This window comes from Ovis aries, chromosome 8 (assembly GCF_016772045.2).
Source record: "Ovis aries strain OAR_USU_Benz2616 breed Rambouillet chromosome 8, ARS-UI_Ramb_v3.0, whole genome shotgun sequence".
NCBI classification, from domain to species: Eukaryota; Metazoa; Chordata; class Mammalia; order Artiodactyla; family Bovidae; genus Ovis; species Ovis aries.
This window is the reverse complement of record NC_056061.1, coordinates 86679247-86700058: the sequence shown is the minus strand read 5'-3', so window position 1 is coordinate 86700058 and position 20812 is coordinate 86679247. Positions and strand designations below refer to the sequence as shown.

General features: G+C 39.2%; 1 protein-coding gene across 6 annotated transcripts in view; it reads right to left on the bottom strand.

The window, feature by feature from the left end:
• The window catches only part of QKI (QKI, KH domain containing RNA binding), a 157548-nt gene that overhangs the window by 23216 nt on the left and 113520 nt on the right, over positions 1 to 20812 (bottom strand). For all 6 annotated transcript variants that reach the window (XM_027972645.3, XM_027972641.3, XM_027972643.3 and 3 more), the window contains exon 4: positions 19815 to 19958. In XM_027972645.3, the coding sequence (XP_027828446.1) occupies positions 19815 to 19958 (144 nt within the window). The remainder of the gene's footprint in view (positions 1 to 19814; positions 19959 to 20812) is intronic.

The following is a 20812-nucleotide window of genomic DNA, read 5'->3' as shown; positions in this document are numbered from 1 at the left end:
AGATTCATCTAAAAGTACTGACAGCCTCAGAAGAGCCATGTCTCATTAGAAAGCATTTATTCCTTTCTATATCAAATATTGCATAATTTGAAATATTACTTTTTATAGTAAGCTTAACATAAATGACAACCTTCTGAAAGATTTCTATGACCTGCAACTCAAGCAGCATACTAGTATCAGTAGAGCCACACCTTTATAGGAAAAAAAAAAGAACCAAAACCCTAAGGTTGACTGTATTTTAGGTGGACTTTATCAAACCATATGGTTGGTGCTGTAGGATGGCTATAAACTGAACTTAAGACAGCCGTATTCTATAGCAGAAGGCAAAGAGTGGGAACCTGAAAACAGTGGTCCGAAACTCTGTTTGTTGTGAGAGGTATACAGGAGAAGCAGGAAACACTATTCTGCGACAGAAGCTGACACGCGAGTGTAATGGAGACCAGGTGACCAGCGTGGGGAAGATCACAAATCTCTGCAAGGACCGGCGATGACTATGGACTGCCTAGAATACACACAACGGTACAGTGACAAAATCTGCCACTCGGTTTTCTCATCTACAGGAATTCTTTTAAGTAACCCATTTCTTACGAGGAGATATTCATCCTATTTCTGAGTCATCAAGCACAGTCTAATGACCTCAATGAGAGCAGATGCAGAAAGCCACATGGTCCTTAGAGCAACCTGAAGTCAGCACTACCAGTTTTCCTTATATTCAAAAACTGAATACTTTTGGATATAGTCATTACGGTGAGGTCCTTAATTTTGGTTGATTCCCACCTTAATGTTTTTCCTTTGTTGCTTCATAAGGTACACCTTCATTACACACAGTTGACTAGAACTCTGAGCAAACTCAAGGCCAGGGGAGAGCAGAGCAGGACAGCAGAGAGACGGTGGGTGTCCTCAGATGCCAAGCGGCCACCTGACCTCTTAGAGGCACGGCAGGAGCAAAGGCAGTGGCGGCAGATCAGGGCGCCGCTGGCACTGTAGTTCTCTTTCAGATTATGGAGGCACTTAACAGTTTCCCTTGGTCAGAAAAAAATTATCAAGTTCATCAGTTCATTTTTTGAAGATTTGTTTCCCCTGAAATTTGAGTAACCTTTTCTATTTTAAGTGTTTACAGAGAATTTAACCTTTGTTATCTGGCTTAGTCCTCTTAATTACTCCGTAAGGTATACAAGACAGCTGTTATCTCTTTCACTGGCTGCACTTTAGGGTAAAATTAAACAAAAGATAGGAACTACCTAAATAAAGCACTCTTACTCTGAGTGTAAAATACTCTTACACTCAGCCATCCAACGAAAGTGAGGAAGCAGGGTTGGCTTCAGCCACAACTGAAGATTCAAATAATATAAAATAAAAACTTGGAAACAACACATTCCTCTGGGAATGAAAAATATTTCACTTCTGAAGTAATTTGCAAATACTCTACTTCCTAAGTGGAAACTTATAAAGCAATCTAAAAACCTCATTTTAAAGTAGGCATGAGATAAATCAGGAAAAAGCAAGGGGATTCTAGAAAAACATCTACTTCAGCTTCACTGATTACATGAAAGCCTTTGTGTGGATCACAACAAACTAAAAAATTCTTAAAGAGATGGTAATACCAGACCACCTCACCTGTCTCCTGAGAAACCTGTATGCAGGTCAAAAAAGTAACAGTTAGGACAGGACATGGAACAACAAATTGGTTCAAAAGTGAGAAAGGAGCTTATCAGGGCTGCATACTGTCACCCTGTTTATTTAACTTATATGCACAGTACATCATGTGAAATGCTGGGCTGGATAAAGCAAAAGCTAGAATCAAGATTGCCAGGAGATATCAACGACTTCAGATATGCAGCTGATACCATTCTAGCAGCAGAAAGCAAAGAGGCAAAATAGCCTCCTAACGAAGGTGAAACAGGAGAGTGAAAAAGCTGACTTAAAACTCAACATTCATAAAACTAAGATCATGGCATCTGGTCCCATTGCTTAAGGGCAAATAGATGGGGAAAAAGTGGAAACAGTGGCAGATTTTATTCACTTGGGCTCCAAAATCACTGAGGATGGTGACTGAAGCCATGAAATTAAAAGGTGCTTGCTCCTTGGAAGAAAAGCTATGACAAACCTAGATAGCATGTTAAAAAGCAGAGACATCACTTTGATGACAGTTCAGTTCAGTTGCGTCCGACTCTTTGCGACCCTGTGAATCGCAGCATGCCAGGCCTCCCTGTCCATCACCATCTCACGGAGTTCACTCAGACTCACATCCATCGAGTCTGTGATGCCATCCGGCCATCTCATCCTCTGTCGTCCCATCTCATCCTCTGTCGTCCCCTTCTCCTCCTGCCCCCAATCCCTCCCGGCATTAGAGTCTTTTCCAATGAGTCAACTCTTCGCATGAGGTGGCCAAAGTACTGGAGCTTCAGCTTTAGCATCATTCCTTCCAAAGAAATCCCAGGGCTGATCTCCTTTAGAATGGACTGGTTGGATCTCCTTGCAGTCCAAGGGACTCTCAAGAGTCTTCTCCAACACCACAGTTCAAAAGCATCAATTCTTCGGCACTCAGCCTTCTTCACAGTCCAACTCTCACATCCATACATGACCACAGGAAAAACCATAGCCTTGACTAGACGGACCTTAGTCGGCAAAGTAATGTTTCTGCTTTTGAATATACTATTTAGGTTGAGCATAACTTTTCTTCCAAGGAGTCTTAATTTCATGGCTGCAGTCACCATCTGCAGTGATTTTGGAGCCCCCCCAAAATAAAGTCTGACACTGTTTCCACTGTTTCCCATCTATTTCCCATGAAGTGATGGGACCGGATGCCATTATCTTCGTTTCCTGAATGTTGACCTGTAAGCCAACTTTTTCGCTCTCTTCTTTCACTTTCATCAAGAGGCTTTTAGTTCCTCTTCACTTTCTGCCATAAGGGTGGTGTCATCTGCACATCTGAGGTGACTGACATTTCTCCCAGCAATCTTGATTCCAGCTTGTGTTTCTTTCAGTCCAGTGTTTCTCATGATGTACTCTGCATATAAGTTAAATAAGCAGGGTGACAAAGGTCCATATAATAAAAGCTATGGTTTTGCCAGTAGTCATGTATAGTTCAGTTCAGTTGTGTCGAACTCTTTGTGACCCCATGGACTGCATGCAGCACACCAGGCTTCCCTGTCCATCACCAACTCCTGGAGCTTGCTCAAACTCATGTCCATCGCGTCAGTGATGCTATCCAACCATCTCATCCTCTGTTGTCCCTTTCTCCTCCTGCCTTCAATCTTTCCCATCCTCAGGGTCTTTTCCAAGGAGTCAGTTCTTCACATTAGTGGAGCTGCAGTGTCAGCATCTGTCTTTCCAACAAATGTTCAGGACTGATTTCCTTTAGGATGGACTGGTTTTGATCACCCTGCAGTCCAAGGGACTCTCAAGAGTCTTCTCCAACACCACAGTTCAAAATTAATTTTTCCACACTCAGCTTTCTTAAGGGGTCCAACTCTCACATCCGTACATACTGGAAAAACCACAGCTTTGACTAGACAGACCTTTGTTGGCAAAGTAATGTCTCTTCTTTTTAATATGCTGTCTAGGTTGGTGATAGCTTTTCTTCCAAGGAGCAAGTGTCTTGATTTCATGGCTACAGTCACTGTCATGTACAGAGCTGGACCATAAATAAGGGCTACTGCTGGAGAACTGCAGTGTTGGAAAAGACTCTTCAGAGTCCCTTGGACAGCATGAGATTAAATCAGTCAACCCTAAAGGAAATGAACCCTTAATATTCATTGGAAAGACTGATACTGAAGCTGAAGCTCCAACAGTTTGGCCACCTGATGAGAAGAGCCGACTCACTGGAAAAGACTCTGCTGCAAAAGACTGCAGGTAAAGAAGAGGGTGAAAGGATGAGATGGTTGGATGGCCATCATCGACACGACGGACACGAGTTGAGCAAACTTCAGGAGATGGTGAAGGACAGGGAAGTCTAGCAAGCCGCGGTCCATGGGGCGGCAAAGAGCTGGACACGACTTAGTGACTGAACAACAATAAATCCACTCTGCTTAAGCAAGCTGATTATGCAGTCATTTTGGGTTTGGGCTCTTCCATTTGGGGCTTGGCTGCTATTCTAAGGTGTTTTATGAATAGTAAGAATCACACCATATCCAATAATGAACTGATAAGTTAGTAACACAAAATTACTAACAGAAACAAAACTGAAAACTAGTGAAAAAAAATGATAAATGCTGAAAAGCGTTGTAAGAACCCAGGAGTTATTTTCTTCAAAGAGCACACAGATCTTACTCTAAGTCGCAGAGGACAGCTGTGTGCTGTGACCTAACGCTGTCAGTCGTTCAGTCCTGTCCGACTCTTTGTGACCCCAGGAACTGTAGCCTGCCTGGCTCCTCTGTCCATGGAATTTTCCAGACTAGAATACGGAGTGGGCCAACATCTCCTACTCCAGGGAATCTTCCCACCGCAGAGACCGAGCCTGCATCTCCTGCACCTGCTGCACCGGCAGGGGGACTCTCCATCACTATCGGCGCCTGAGAAGCCACAAGGGCTTGGATGAATATTTAAACTGCACATACGGAGAAGACTCGTGAGAGGCCCGTGGACTGCAAGGAGATCAAACCAGTCAATCCTAAAGGAGATCAGTCCTGAATATTCACTGGAAGGACTGATGCTGAAGCTGAAACTCTTAATACTTTGGCCACCTGATGCGAAGAACTGACTCATTGGAAAAGACCCTGATGCCGGGAAAGATTAAAGGCAGGAGAAAAAGGGGATGACAGAGGATGAGATGGTTGGATGGCATCAGTGACTCAATGGACGTGAGTTTGAGCAAGCTCCGGGAGTTGGTGATGGACAGGGAAACCTGGCGTGCTGCAGTCCATGGGGTCGCAGAGAGTAGGACATGACTAAGCGACTGAACTGTACTGTAGTATCAACAGGAGCACCTGGATGGGAACAAGTCTGCTCAGGTTGCCAAGGAATTCCCTATGACACCTGATGAGTTTATCAAGGAAGGGAGGCACCAAGTTCCCTCCCAGTCTGGTGGTTAGGACTCTGCTTCCATTGCAGGGGGCACAGGTTCCCTTCCTGGTCTGGGCAAGAAGATCCTGCATGCCTCATGGAGCATACAAAAGCAAAATGAAACAAAAACAAAAAGGGAAGAAAGGCATCTGCCTCACCGACTGCTTTCCATACACACTGAACTGATTTATTTTGAAAAAAGTACCAATGATATTCCACCAAGGAAGGCAAAAACAGTAATATCTTAGCAGGATCATTACTCTATTTACTAGGATATGCCCAAGAACTGTATGCAGAAAACACTGAAATGATTGAGACTTACAAACAAATTGTCTTTTCAAATTTGGGCTTCCCTGGTGGCTCTGCAGTAAAGAATCTGCCTGCAATGCAGCAGACCTGGGTTTGATCCCTGGGTAAGGAAGATCCCCTGGAGAAGGGGAAAACAATCCACTCCAGTATTCCTGCCTGGAGAATTCCATGGAAAAAGGAGCCTGGCAATGGGGTCGCAAAAAGTCAGACAAAATCTAGGTGCTTCTATATTGCTTTAAAATTGTAATTTAAAATTATCCATCAGTTCAGCTCAGTCATGTCCAACTCTTTGCGACCCCGTGAATTGCAGCATGCCAGGCCTCCCTGTCCATCAACAACTCCCAGAGTTCACTCAAACTCACGGCCATCGAGTCAGTGATGCCATCCAGCCATCTCATCCTCTGTGGTCCCCTTGTCCTCCTGCCCCCAATCCCTCCCAGCATCAGAGTCTTTTCCAATGAGTCAACTCTTCGCATGAGGTGGCCAAAGTACTGGAGTTTCAGCTTCAGGATCAGTCCTTCCAAAGAACACCCAGGGCTGATCTCCTTCAGAATGGACTGGCTGGATCTCCTTGCAGTCCAAGGGACTCTCAAGAGTCTTCTCCAACACCACAGTTCAAAAGCATCAATTCTTCGACACTCAGCCTTCTTCATAGTCCAACTCTCACATCCATACATGACCACTGGAAAAACCATAGCCTTGACTAGACGGACCTTAGTCGGCCAAGTAATGTTTCTGCTTTTGAATATACTATCTAGGTTGAGCATAACTTTTCTTCCAAGGAGTAAGCATCTTTTAATTTCATGGCTGCAGTCACCATCTGCAGTGATTTTGGAGCCCCCCCCCAAATAAAGTCTGACACTGTTTCCACTGTTTCCCCATCTATTTCCCATGAAGTGATGGGACCGGATGCCATGATCTTTGTTTTCTGAATGTTGACCTGTAAGCCAACTTTTTCACTCTCCTCTCTCACTTTCATCAAGAGGCTTTTTAGCTCCTCTTCACCTCTGCCATAAGGGTGGTGTCATCTGCATATCTGAGGTTATTGATAATTCTCCCGGCAATCTTGATTCCAGCTTGTGTTTTTCCAGTCCGGCATTTCTCATGATGTACTCTGCATATAAGTTAAATAAGCAGGGTGACAATATACAGCCTTGACGTACTCCTTTTCCTATTCGGAACCAGTCTGTTGTTCCATGTCCAGTTCTAACTGTTGCTTCCTGACCTGCATACAGATTTCTCAAGAAAGGCAGGTTAGGTGGTCTGGTATTCCCATCTCTTTCAGAATTTTCCACAGTTTATTGTGATCCACACAGTCAAAGGCTTTGGCATAGTCAATAAAGCAGAAACAGATGTTTTTCTGGGACTCTCTTGCTTTTTCCATGATCCAGCAGATGTTGGCAATTTGATCACTGGTTCCTCTGCCTTTTCCAAAACCAGCTTGAACAACAGGGAGTTCACGGTTCACGTATTGCTGAAGCCTGGCTTGGAGAATTTTGAGCATTACTTTACTAGCGTGTGAGATGAGTACAACTGTGCGGTAGTTTGAGCATCCTTTTGCGTTGCCTTTCTTTGGAATTGGAATGAAAACTGACCTTTTCCAGTCCTGTGGCCACTGCTGAGTTTTCCAAATTTGCTGGCATATTGAGTGCAGCACTTTGACAGCATCATCTTTCAGGATTTGAAAGAGCTCAACTGGAATTCCATCACCTCCACTAGCTTTGTTCGTAGTGTTGCTTTCTAAGGCCCACTTGACTTCACATTCCAAGATGTCTGGCTCTAGGTGAGTGATCACACCATCATGGTTATCTGGGTCGTGAAGATCCTTTTTGTACAGTTCTTCTGTGTATTCTTGTCACCTCTTCTTAATATCTTCTGCTTCTGTTAGGTCCATACCACTTCTGTCCTTTATCGAGCCCATCTTTGCATGGAATGTTCCCTTGGTGTCTCTAATTTTCTTGAAGAGATCTCTAGTGTTTCCTATTCTGTTGTTTTCCTCTATTTCTTTGCATGATCGCAGAAGGCGGCTTTCTTATCTCTTCTTGCTATTCTTTGGAACTCTGCATTCAGATGCTTATAGCTTTCCTTTTCTCCTTTGCTTTTCGCTTCTCTTCTTTTCACAGCTATTTGTAAGGCCTCCCCAGACAGCCATTTTGCTTTTTTAAGGAAAACATTATTATTCCTATGTAGGTTTCACTATGAATGGAATTTTTCCTTTCATATTTGCTATTCAATTTTATATCTTACTATTTTAATGAAATATTCCAGCAAATTTTTTTATATTATGGTTCTTGAAATTCTTAAATAAAATTATATTCATTACATAAATGTTTACTGAAACATTATCTCTTGGACAGTTTTTACCTAACAAATAGTTTGCCCTTGAGACAACTGGTGGTGGGGGTGGGGTGGAGGAGTGGGGAAAGGAGCCGGAAACATAAAATTAAGCAATTAAAACACAGTGACGATAAGGACTTTCCAGAAACACAGTGCTAGAGTGCTGAATTAAATTTGGGTTGGTGATGAACAGGGGAGGGAAGGCTTTAGGGTATCAATACACAATTTGAGACTCAAAGGAAAGAGTTAAAGAGAAGAAAGAATGAAGTTGGTTCTGAAAAAAAGAACATGTTCAAAAATTTAGAATCAAGTGTATGAAATAAATAATGAAGCTGGAAAGGATAATAACAGTTTGCAAGTCATGCTCAAGCAATTGGACCTACTCCTTGGAATAATTAGAAGTCATTCAAGTGTTTTAACCTAAGGAGAGTCATGATTAGGTTTCTATTTTAGAAGCATCACTTTAGCTTCAGTAAGGAGAATATTTCGAAAAATACAGCAAGATCATAAAGATTAAGAGGCAATTATAGGTTCCTAATCGAAGCAACACATAATGATGTCTGAATTGAGATAATTCCAGTGGGGATGCAGAGTTAAGAATAGAAGTGAGAGATGGTTAGAGAATAAAACCAACCGTATGTGTGTCGGGTGGTACTGAACGGTTCCCCACGGCTCAACATTAACCTTCTGTTTTATAAAGAACACTGCTATAAACTGCTCTCCTTATTTCTTTTGGATAAATACCATGAAGATGAACTGCATTTATTTACTCCCCACTTCATTCCAGAAGATGCACACATCTTCCTAAACAGTGTCCTAAACAGGCTTTTCCAGTGCACACGGTCACACAGAGGTATGGGAAAGGGAAGTCAGCTGCAACTTGAGGGAGCAGCAGAGATCTAGCCCAGGAGAAAAAGCAGAGAAGATAAGAGTCATGTGCTATTAAGAGGCAGGATCAGAATCTGGTGATAAAGCAGATGGGAAGGAGGGGGTCTGCAGGTAAGCAGAGGGGAAATGAAGGACATCTGACTTCCAGGCAACTAATGCCATCCACAGAGAACACGATGGAGCAATCACTGTGTGAGGAGGACACGGAATGATGTGATTTTAGGTCTGGACATGTTATGTTTGAGATGCCAATACGTCATCCACAGGGAGGTGTTGAAAACACTGGTGATCCGGAGTTGAAGATCAAAAGCATAATAAAAAACGATCACCATGGCAGTGGTCCTCGGGGACGCGGTTACTGATGAGACTGCATGAGACTGCCCAAGAAGAGCAAACTGGAGAGATCACTCTGAAAAAGTATTCACTTTTAGTGAGAGCATGACATTTCTGAGAACTATCGAGTGATCAAAAAGGTAATTAGGAAACTAATTAGTTCTGTCCTATTCTCATGAATATTACTAAATCTAAACCTTTCTGGTTTTGAGCCTGGTAAATAGCAGTTTCTCAATAAGTTTGTGAAATGAATTGCTTTTGACAGCCACTAAGTTTTTTAATATAAAAAAATTATAACAAGTATGTTGTAATTCCACAGGTGCTAAATTTAATAATCAAGGAATTTCATTTAAACAGAGCATACTGTCATCACTCACAGAATTCATAAAACAGTATCACAATGTAAGTGAATTCACGAATCTGCTAACTTATTTGGAGATACTATGTTCGATAAAGATGTTTAATAAAAAAAAAAAAAAACAGATGCCATGTCAGTTTAATGGTATAACTTATAAAAACAATTGAATTTATATTTGATTTTAATACACCTAAATGATTTTAATGTACATTAAAGATTATTTTTTCCACAAAGGCATTAAAAATTAAGAAAATAAAAAACAAAACACATCAACTTACATAATTCTGCAACATAAATATAGGCTTCAGAGAAATTCCCATAAAGGAGAAAGCTTGTTAAAAAGTATCACTTTTGAAATTAAATTTTCAAAATTCAGTTATCAAAAATATAGAAGGCAATTCAAGCCATGAGCTATGAAGTAAATTTATCTGAAACGATCTTAATACTAAAATGCTCATCTGAATCATTAATATACTTCTTAAATCTCTCAATGGTAGCTACCTGAATTTTACTTAGAAATACTGTAACACTAAAACATTTGAAATGTTGTCAAGAAAAACTGAGTAGAAGGATCAAAAAAATAAAGAGTAATTAAATAAAATACAGGGTGTTTGGTTTTCTTAACATTTTTGCCAATTCAATTTCAGTGTACACTGTACAGAGTGAATGGATTACAAACGCTTCACCTATAAAAGGAGCATGATGCTACTCACCAGCCATCAGAAGTGCATGCAAACAAATTAAAGGGATATATGAAAACAACTGAACCAAAGACACACTGAGACATTACTCACCTATTTTTCTATTAAATAATTTAAATTCTTTAATAAAATATATTTTATATTAGTTTTAGAGATCAGCGTAGAATATCATACATTTAATAGGGAAACAGATAAAAAACTAAAATGCACTATCCCAGCCAGTGAGTGGCATATTTAATTATGGAATAAAAACATTAAAATTTAAAAATAAGTGGGTTCAAGCAAGTGTAAAATGTTACATAAGAGATTCAACAGGCAAATTCTGAGGGATGCATGGAACAAGAGATTAAAATGGAAGGACTTCCTATATAAACTGTAAAAATATTTCTTAGAGAGTAAACATACACTGTCCTATTACTCTAAGCCTAGAATCCCTTGTTTTAAGCTATCTAAACAGTCAACTCCCATAGAATCTATACTTAGAAAACCTATCCCTCAACAAATCCTTCTAAGAATAAAAAGGAGGGTGTTTCTTCAGTGTTTATTTATGAGACTTTGTACATAAGACACATTTTATTATCATCACCTAGAAGCAAGTGAAGCTTCAAGTCTGAGGAAAAGCCCCTCTGTTTAAAAAGCCTGACCCCACTGCCAGACAACATTAAGGCTGGATGGGGAGTAAAGAGAGCTCAGTGACAGTGAGTGACAGTGACTGAAGTCTTAAAATCTATACTTTGTCATGCTTTTCTAATCTGTTTGTACAGACTGTATGACCTGCCTCCTGAGAAATCTGTATGCAGGTCAAGAAGCAACAGTTAGAACTGGATACGCAACAACGAACGCATCGGTTCCAAACTGGGAAAGGAGTATGTCAAGGCTGTATCTTGTCACCCTGCTTATTTAACTTATATGCAGAGCACATCATGAGAAATGCTGTACTGGATGAAGCACAAGCTGGAATCAAGATTGCCAGGAAAAATATCAATAAGTTCAGTTACGCAGATGAACACCACACTTATGGCAGAAAGTGAAGAACTACTAAAGAGCCTCTTGATGAAAGTGAAAGAGGAGAGTGAAAAAGTTGGCTTCAAACTCAACATTCAGAAAACGAAGATCATGGCATCTGGTCCCATCACTTCATTCATGGCAAACAGATGTGGAAACAGTGGAAAACAGTGACAGACTTTATTTTCTTGGGCTCCAAAATCACTGCAGATGGTAACTGCAGCCATGAAATTACAGGACGCTTACTCCTTGGCAGAAAAGTTATGACAAACCTAGATAGCATATTAAAAAGCAGAGACATTACTTTGTCAACAAAGGTCTGTCTAGTCCAAGCTATGGTTTCTCCAGCAGTCATGTATGGGTGTGACAGCTGGACTATGAAGAAAGTCGAGCACTCAAGAATTTATGCTTTTAAACTGTGGTGTTGGAGAAGATTTTTGAGAGTCCCTTGGACTGCAAGGAGATCCAACTAGTCAGTCCTAAAGGAAATCAGCCCTGAATATTCTTTGGAAGGACTGATGCTGAAGCTGAAACTCCAATACTTTGGCACCTGATGAGAAGAAATGACTGCTTAGAAGAGACCACGATGCTGGGAAAGACTGAAGGCAGGAGGAGAAGGGGACGACAGAGTTTGAGACTGTTGGATGGCATCACGGACTCAATGGACCTGAGTTTGAGCAAGCTCCGTGAGCTGCTGATGGACAGGGAGGCCTGGGGCGCTGCAGTCCATGGGGTTGCAAAGAGTTGGACACAACTGAGCAACTGAAACTGAGATTGCTATCTATCCAAAGATACAGTGCTTTAATTATTTTTGAAAACTCTAGCTGGAACAATGTTCCTGTAGCTGGTCTAATGCAGAATAAACAAACAGCACAGCTAACAATGTGAGTGGGGCATACAGGGAAACTGATGTAAAATCCTAATTAAAATGTATTCAGTAGTTCCACTCTGCAAAAAAAAAAACAAAAACAAAAAACAGCACATTTCAATTCCTGAAAGAACTTTTCTCTCTCACCATGTTTATCAAGAAGTATACACCGACTCCCATCAGAGAGCCTTACACTCAGCCTGTATTATGTCACGCCATTGTGATTCCAGGATTTCTAGCACTTCCATGATGGTCTTTGTATTTCACATTTAAATAAGATTTTTAGAAAGTCTTACTTATAGTTGAGTCTAGTTTAATTAAGGTTTAACAACAATCCCAGAAACACAAAATCAGATTCAGATGACTACTTTGATATATTAATATATCTTTAGTAAAGATGAAACTATAAAATTCATTTATTATACTTTAAAAATATTTATTTTATACTTTCTCATCTGAATTAAACCATCATCATGTGTAACTTGCATCTACAATTTCAGGCCACGAAGGTTATTTAGCAGCAACCAATTTTTCCCTTTCCTTACAAAACTATAATCTTGTGGCTTGAAGATGTTAACAGACTTCCCCCGATCATCCAGAGGATCTTATTCACTGCGTGAATAAGACTCACATTTAAAAATTTTAAATACCTAAATTTCACTGAATGTTTTTTCTGGAGAGCAGATATAAAGCACCAAATGCAAGAACTATCACTATTACTGATACCTTGAGGACGAATGAGGTTATACAAGCTTAGAGTGATATTCATCACCTGACGTGTTTAAGGCAACATTTCCTCACTAAAAAGTCATTACACTAAAACCCAGATCTGTGGAGAGGCAGGGAAAGACAAAGCTCTCTCTGCAAGTTATTGACATGCAACCTAAATAATCCTATTTACAAGTATGAGTACCTCATCTGTTTTCCAAAAAGCTTTAAATGTTCATCTTTGTGTGACAAATATGAGAAGTGTAAAGATACCTCTTTATTATATGCCCTAAGCAATAATCTTATACTAATAATCTTATATTAATGTTTATTAAAACAAAGCACTTAACAGCATTACTTGAAGATATATTTAACTTAGGAAGACAAACTTATGTTTACAATTTTCACTTTTTTCTCCAGAGATCTGGAACAAAATATCTTTCCTTAAATTTGTTTACTGTACTGTACTTAGTGAAAATATAAGCCTTAATAACAGGATCATCCACATGGCAGCAGGGATCAGCTTATTCTCATGAAGAATGTAAGAAGCTCTCAGCCTTCAGTACAGTCTTGCCTATATAAGAGGAAGCAAGGACTGGTTCCTTTCAAACCTGTAATTTATGAGTTTATTCAAACCCGCCAAATTGTTTTACATAAACGCCTCTCACATTTAAAAATTCCCATGGCAACTCATTTAGTTTGGCAGACAGGAAGACCCAATCAATCCTTTTATCCTGCAGCTAAACCATTACAATGGTAAGTCTGCTCTGACACTCTGAAGAGACTGCTAATTACTGTACTCTGGGTCCCTAGACAGATTTCCCATTCAGATTAAAATGGTTGTGCAAGGCAGAAAACAGCAGCAACACCCTCCGTACATGAGAGACGGTCTCTCACATTACAGCTCTATCAAGGGGCGAGTGCATTACAGCTGGATCTTTTAATCCTTCTTTCCCAGTCACATGAAAAGGAGGCCAACGATACCGCAGACTTCAATTACTGACCCTCTGGTCAAGAACTAGACTGACAGTCCAGCTTAGGACTTGCACTCTGGGAGCAGACTGTGCCGTCTCCAAGGCCACTGCCTCCCTAGAGCTGCACTCAGTCTCATTCATCTTTTAGTGCTACACGCAAGTGTTTGGTTTTGCTGATTTTCTCTATTTGTTCCTTTTCTGTTTCACTGATTTCTGCTTTTTTTGTCTTCTTTCTACTTGATTTGTTTTTAATTTTATTTTCACAGATTCTTAAAGGTGGAGTATTAGTGACTTACGACCTTTCTTTTATACTTTTGAGACCTTTTACTTATGCTGAAAATATTTTCTCTGAATAGTGCTTTAACGGAATCCAAAATATAAAATTATGTGGTATTTTTATTACCATTCACGTCACAGTATTTCCCATGTTATTTCATGATTTCTTCTTTGACTTATGAGTTATTTCCAAATGTTTCCCAATATTTGGGACTTTTAAATTTATCTTATTGTGACTGACTGGTAACTGAATTCTGTTTCCAAAAATGCTTTCTGTTAAGATTTTATTCTCTCTGAATTAGAGTACATTTTTGTAATATTCCATCATATTGTCTGTTTCGGTGAATATCCCTTTTACACTTAAAACGCACATGTATTCTGTGGTAGTCGTTTACCTGTTTTATAAACGTCATTTCAATGAAGTGAGTGAAAGTCACTTAGTCATGTCCGATTCTTTGCGACCCCACGGACTGTATAGTCCGTGGAATTCTCCAGGCCAGAATACTGGAGTGGGTAGGGCTCTCCCTCCTCCGGGGGATCTTCCCAACCCAGGGATCAAACCCAAGTCTCCCGCACTGTAGGCAAATTCTTTATCAGCTGAGCCACAAGGGAAGCCCAAGAATCCTGGAGTGGGAAGCCTATCCCTTCTCCAGGGGATCTTCCTGACCCAGGAATGGAACTGGGGTCTCCTACATTGCAGGCGGGTTCTTCATCAACTGAGCTCTCAGGGAGCCCCATTTAGATGAAGGTGGTAGATAATGTTCAGGTCTTGTTTTTCCCCTGAATTACTGAAAGACTGTAAAGGCCTCCATTCGCTGTAATAATGTGTGTGTATCCTAGCGTGTTCTCCTTGAAGGCACTGAAACGGCAGTTTTGACGTGTGCACATGTGTGCGTGTACAGCTCACATGACCTACATGAACAGAGTAGACCTTAAAACACAGAGCCTTAAAAAAAAATTAAAAAAAATAAAAAAAGACAGAGCCTTGTGACTAGCTTCATGGTGAGAGATTTACCAGCTCAGACGACAAAGACAGACTCCTTGAGAAATGTAAGAACAGGGAAATAAACTAAGTTCAATATTTATTAATATGAATGAAATGGGATTTGTAATGAAAAGCCTTTCCACAAAACCAAAAGAAAAACACAAGTCACAGATCTGAATATTTGTCCAATAAAGGATTCATTTTCAACACATAAAGAATTGCTTCAACACTAAAAAAAAAGACAAGCCAAGAAGAATGATAAAAAGATTTAAAGATACTTCATCGAAGAAAATATACGAATTCTCAAGAAGCATATTAAAAGATGCTCCATATCATCTGTATTCACAGAAATAAAAATTAAAACTACAAGTGAAAGGAGGAACAACCTATGGCTTATGTATTCAATGGAATGCTAATTATCAATAAAAAGGGACAGCCCACTGATACATGCGACAGTATGGATGAAAAGCAAAAGAGCCAAGCTGCATGAAAGCACAAAGAAAGGAGATCTAGAAAAAGCAAACTGATTTAAAAGAGGCAAATTCACACAATCAGAGAGTAGAATGTTGGTTGCCAGGGGCTACGGAAGAGGTGATGTCCATCAAATGGCACAAACTCTCAGTTATGAGATGAGTGAGTTCTGGGGATTTAAGGCACAGTATAGTGGTTACATTTAATTAACACCCTGTACACCTGAAATTTGCCAAAAGTGGATCACACACAAAAAAACAATGAGTATATGAGATGATGGGTGCTAACTTGACTGTGACGGTAATTCGTTAATCTGAATTGATGGCAAAAGGGCTAAGAGAAAACTTTTTGGGGTAATGGAAACCTTGACTGTAATAGTGGTTGTAAATATATACAGTTGTCAAGGGTCAAACTGTACATTTAAAATTAATGAGTTTTTATTTGTGTAAAAGAGAAAAAGTTCCTGAAGAAAAGCCCTTTTTTCATGTCTTCAAAATGACTATGCTTCAGAGTTAAAAAGACTGCTCTTATGTATTTAAATCAGACTCATGAGTTTATAGATCATTCCTCAAACAAGTATCTCTGTAACACTAGATGGCGAATACACTCTCAGAAAAAAATTTTGATGGTCAATTAAATTTGGAAATGGTTTCTACCAGAGATTCACAATACTTATATTTAAGGGTTTCTTTTATCCAGAATACCTATGAAAAGTATCTTATGAAATATAGATAGGGAATTGCCACTGTCTTAACATTAAACATCTTGCTTTAAATAATTGTCTATACCCCTAATGCTCTAAAATACAGTCAACCTGGAATAAATATTTGTTAATCCAAATAGAATACTAGAAGAGCTACACTTGGATAGCTATTGGAATCTTAAATTTACCAGACTCAAAACTGAGTTCCAAGTAACCTCTTCAGAGTCTATTCCTAACAGACCCTTCATCACAGTAACATCAATTGCATCCTTTCGGTTGTTCAGGCTAAAAATCTTGGTATCATGCCTGACGCCTTGCTTTCTAACATCCCACAGATGATCCATTAGCAAATCCTGCCAGTCTCACTCTAAAAACATGCTTAGAAATGAGACCATGACTCACTTCTGTGGCTATACCGACCCAACCCATCATCACCTCTCATCTGAATTAATGCAAGAGTCCAGGAACTGGCAAACTTTTCTGTAATAAACCAGACAGTAAATGGCTTTTCTGGGCATATGGTCTCTGTAGCAGTTACTCAACTCACCACTGGAGCTCAGATGCAGCCACAGACAATATGTAAACGAAGAAGCATAAGCATGGCTGTGCCTCAATAAAACCTGTTAGACAATGCAATTTGAATTTCATATAATTTTCACATTTCATGAAGTATTATTCTTCTTCAAATATTATTCTTCTGATTTTTTCTCCCTGGTCATTAAAAAATGTAGAAACCATGCTAAGCTCACGGGCTATTCAAACCCAGGTAGGGGGCTGGTTTTGGCCCATGGGCCTTAATTTGTGAACTCCTATGAGAGCTTCCTTTCTTTCACCCTGTGTGATTTATTCTGTTTTAAACAGAGCAGACCAGTAACCCTTACTAAATATTAATCAGATCATGTCATCCCTTCTCCTTAAGTACTCCAATGGTTTTACCCATTCTAGTGCTTAGAGGGCTCAGTCCTGTCTCTTTGCGACCCCATGGATTGTAGCCCTCCAGGCTCCTCTGTCCATGGGATTCTCTAGGCAAGGAGACTGGAGTGGGTTGCCATGCCCTCCTCCAGGGGATCTTCCCAACCCAGGTTTCCCACATTGCAGGCAGATTCTTTACCATCTAAGCCACCAGGGAAGCCCACCCATTCTAGACCAAAAGCCAAAGTTCTTAAAATGGTTAACAAGGCCCTGTACAATTATTAATCAATTGTCATAATATATACATGAGGATACTAAGACCAAATATAATTAAAAGTAGGTTTAGATATTCTCTTTAAAAAGGCAAAAAGAAATGGAAATTTAGTCTACAGCCATACCACCCTAAACGTGCCCAATCTTGTATGATCTCAGAGGCTAAGCAGGGTTGGGCCTGGTTGGTACTTGAATAGAAATTTATAGCACATTACAGTAATCAGTGCAGTCAGAATAAAGGAAATGAAAACATCTGATGATAGAAAATGAGTAAATTAATTTAATACACAAGCTCTCTGTAAGGATCAAATCTATGTTAAAGTGATTTGAACATATAAAGATAAGAGATCATAATTTCCCAAAATACTGTGTATTTGTAAGCACATTAGGTAAATGCTAAGCAAAAACTGTAAGTTCAGCCAAGAAATTTAACAGCCTCGTTTATTTTGAAAGGCTCACAGAAAGTGTGAGAATTATTATCTGAATAAAAAAACAAGCACTAAAATGTCATCTGTTTTCTAATTACAATAAACCAGTTCAGCACACATATCTAAAAGCCTAAGGTCTACGTATATAAAATTAGCGACTGATCTATTAAAACACCGTTTGTCTAATTACAAAATAGTATTTTATCGAAGGGTTGGATTAAATCAGTAACTCTCTCACAGACGCTTAAAGAAACAAGGCTGTAAAGGAGGGCGTGCAGCAGCACACTGCAAGGAGGCCTAATGGCACAGAGGCGGCCAGCACGCCCCAGCCTGGACAGTCGGCTAGAACGAAGTCCGCTCTGGAAAACTCCTTAAGAAGCATGCAAACTGTAGTTTTGTTAACCCAACTAATTTTGTAACTAACAAGCTACATAAAAACACAAACCACAAATAAGAATTACAAGTGCCTAACAATTTCAAGTAACTAATTTTCTCACAGGAGCCAGTTAAAATAAAAAGGCTATCATTATATCTTCCTATAAAACCTCTGCTTAATGTTCTATCTATATGCTTAGTAAAATCATAAAATTAATTATTTCACAAACATTTTCCTTCTCTAACTTTTCAAGTTTTCACAGCTACCTATACTTGTTTACAATTAAGAGCCACTTCTTCAGCGCACAACAAGGAGTTTCAGAGAAGGTAACTCACTGGTTACCCTGCTTCCAGGAGTGATGTGTCCAATCATTGATTATCTTTATACAGTTTTTTCAAACAAACACAAAAAATCACTCTTACTGATTTCTGAAAATCAATTGAGTGGGTTAAGACTAAAAGTGAAAAGAGATTTATTTTAACTGGGTTGGCAAGAATTTGTCTTCAAGAAATACAGTGGAGGCAGATTTACATCAATAGTTCTTTTCTGCTAAGGATGACCTGAGTCCCCAAAGAGGAGCACAATCAGGGCCCTGATCAATAGTCCTTATCTGTCAATGAAGATGATTTGATTTCCACAAAATGTTACACTGTATTTATAAAAGTACACTGAAGATCTCAAGAATCTAAAGGAGGTATATAGTTCAGATTTATGGAAACGAGATTGAACAACTAATTAACTGTACCTATGATAAGAAGAACATCTTTAGTAGAAATTTCGTAGTAACACATAAGACTTGCCAGGCTGGTTACACTGTATGTAACTGAAGAAATTACTTTTCTCTAGTTATGTATGGCTTATTTTGTGATTGAAGAAACAAAACAGACTAAAACAAACTAATTATTCAAATCAAAGAAACATTTGAAATAAAAACAACAGTATTATCCAGGATAAACAATTTTGTAAGGTAAAGTACTACAACTCTACAGATTAAGTGTGATCATCTCAAAACCCCTATTACAATACTTTTGCAGTGAAATTAAAAAATGCTAAAGCTTGTCTGAGTTCCTGTGCTTCCTGGGAGAAGGGGGTGGGGTGGGGGTGGGTATTGGGTGGTGGGAAGGTAAGGCTGTTTTGAAATCCCAATTTGAATTTAAAAGGTTTGAACTCTGAACAGTAAGTTATGTGTGGTGTTATGTAAACTGATGGAAACATATTCAAATTATCAAAATTAGAAAAATTACAATCAAGTCACAAGGAATATAGGTACAAGGATACCGGAATTTCCCAGGCAAGAACACTGGAGTGGGTTGCCATTTCCTACTCTAGGGGATATTCCTGATCTGACCCAGGGATGGAATCCGGGTCTCTCGTGTCTCCTGCATTGTTAAGTGAGTTCTTTACCACTGTGCCACCTGGGAAGCCCACGGAATCCATAGGCAACACAAATAATGCACTCCTACTAACACAGACCACCCAACAGAAGTATTAACTTGTACAGACTTCGTGTACACTTGCTTCTTGTTTGCAATGAGAAACTGATCTAAAAGAGAGACAAAGCTTTCACCAGCCCTACCTGATGATGGACCTACATTTTCACCCTGTAACAGAGTGATGCAAAGGCAGCCACACTTTTGAAAAACAGGCCACTGATTCGGTTTGCTCCATTCACATTTCCTTCACAAAAAAATAAACAGGTAGCAGACTTTCCCATTTAAGAAATGTAGCAGTGTCTGTCTCTTATTCTATAGCAAATGACTTATACATTTTTTTTATATTTTGTGCTTAAATAAAATTCTGAACAAATAATAACCTATTCTTTATTAACATAAACATTGTAATAATTTAAAAATTAACTGAAAAAGATCTTGGGCCTAAATCTAAGATTTGGAAATTATTACTTACTGCAGGTACCAGTAATTTCTTCACTTCCTCAACGGCTCTCTTCAGTTTGATCTCTGCTCTGTTTTGAGCATCTTCCACAGTGATCAGTACATGTAAATCTTCATTGAGATGCTCCCAATTAGGCTTGCCTCGATTTTGCTCCTCCTAAAAAATTCACAAAGCACACGATTACAAAATTTTCTTTTCAAAGAGACAGCACATCTTTCCATCCATAATAATGACCTGCTGCAATCATTAAGCTATGCTTGCATGGTTTTGCTATGAGTAAATGAAAGGTCACTGAGGTAAATTTAGGCAAGTTCACCTGACAAGGCCATGTGGCTAGTAACTTGCCAAATTTAGGAACTGAATCAACATCTTCATTCTCAAATTCAGCGGTTTTCCCATTTTGTTGCAACTGCTTTTAGTAACACTGGCTGAATTTAAGAACAGGAAAAGTATTTTGCCAACAGACATTACTGTGTAGACAAATGCCATTTGTTTTAAGCATTTCAAGTAGTGATTATGGAACCATTTCATTATAAAATAATAACAAGGAATAAATGTGATGATACTTTTAACTGTAGTTCTATCAGACCTTACTTTAAAAACAGTGAGCTGTACAGTCACTCTTTTAACTATACCATCATAAACACTAGTTTTAGCAGAGAACATCTATATTTCATTTCCCCGGTGTCTTCAGATGACCGAGTGATCCCCAGGTGGAAAACACTGTCAAGCTACAGGAAAGATTGGCCGTATTTCCCTTTCAGCTAAAATATAATCATTTCAGAATTGCTTCTTGCCTTAAGCTTTAGAGATAATATACAAATATATTTGTAAGTATTTCATAAATATAACTTTATTAATTAAAAACAATAACAACGTGAATATCAAAATGGTATAAATGAATGCATATGGTTCAGTGCAATGTACCACACACAGACAATGAACAATACCTTTTTTGAAGTCTCATCTTTAAGTATTCTATTTACTGACTTGGGAATACTATTTACTGA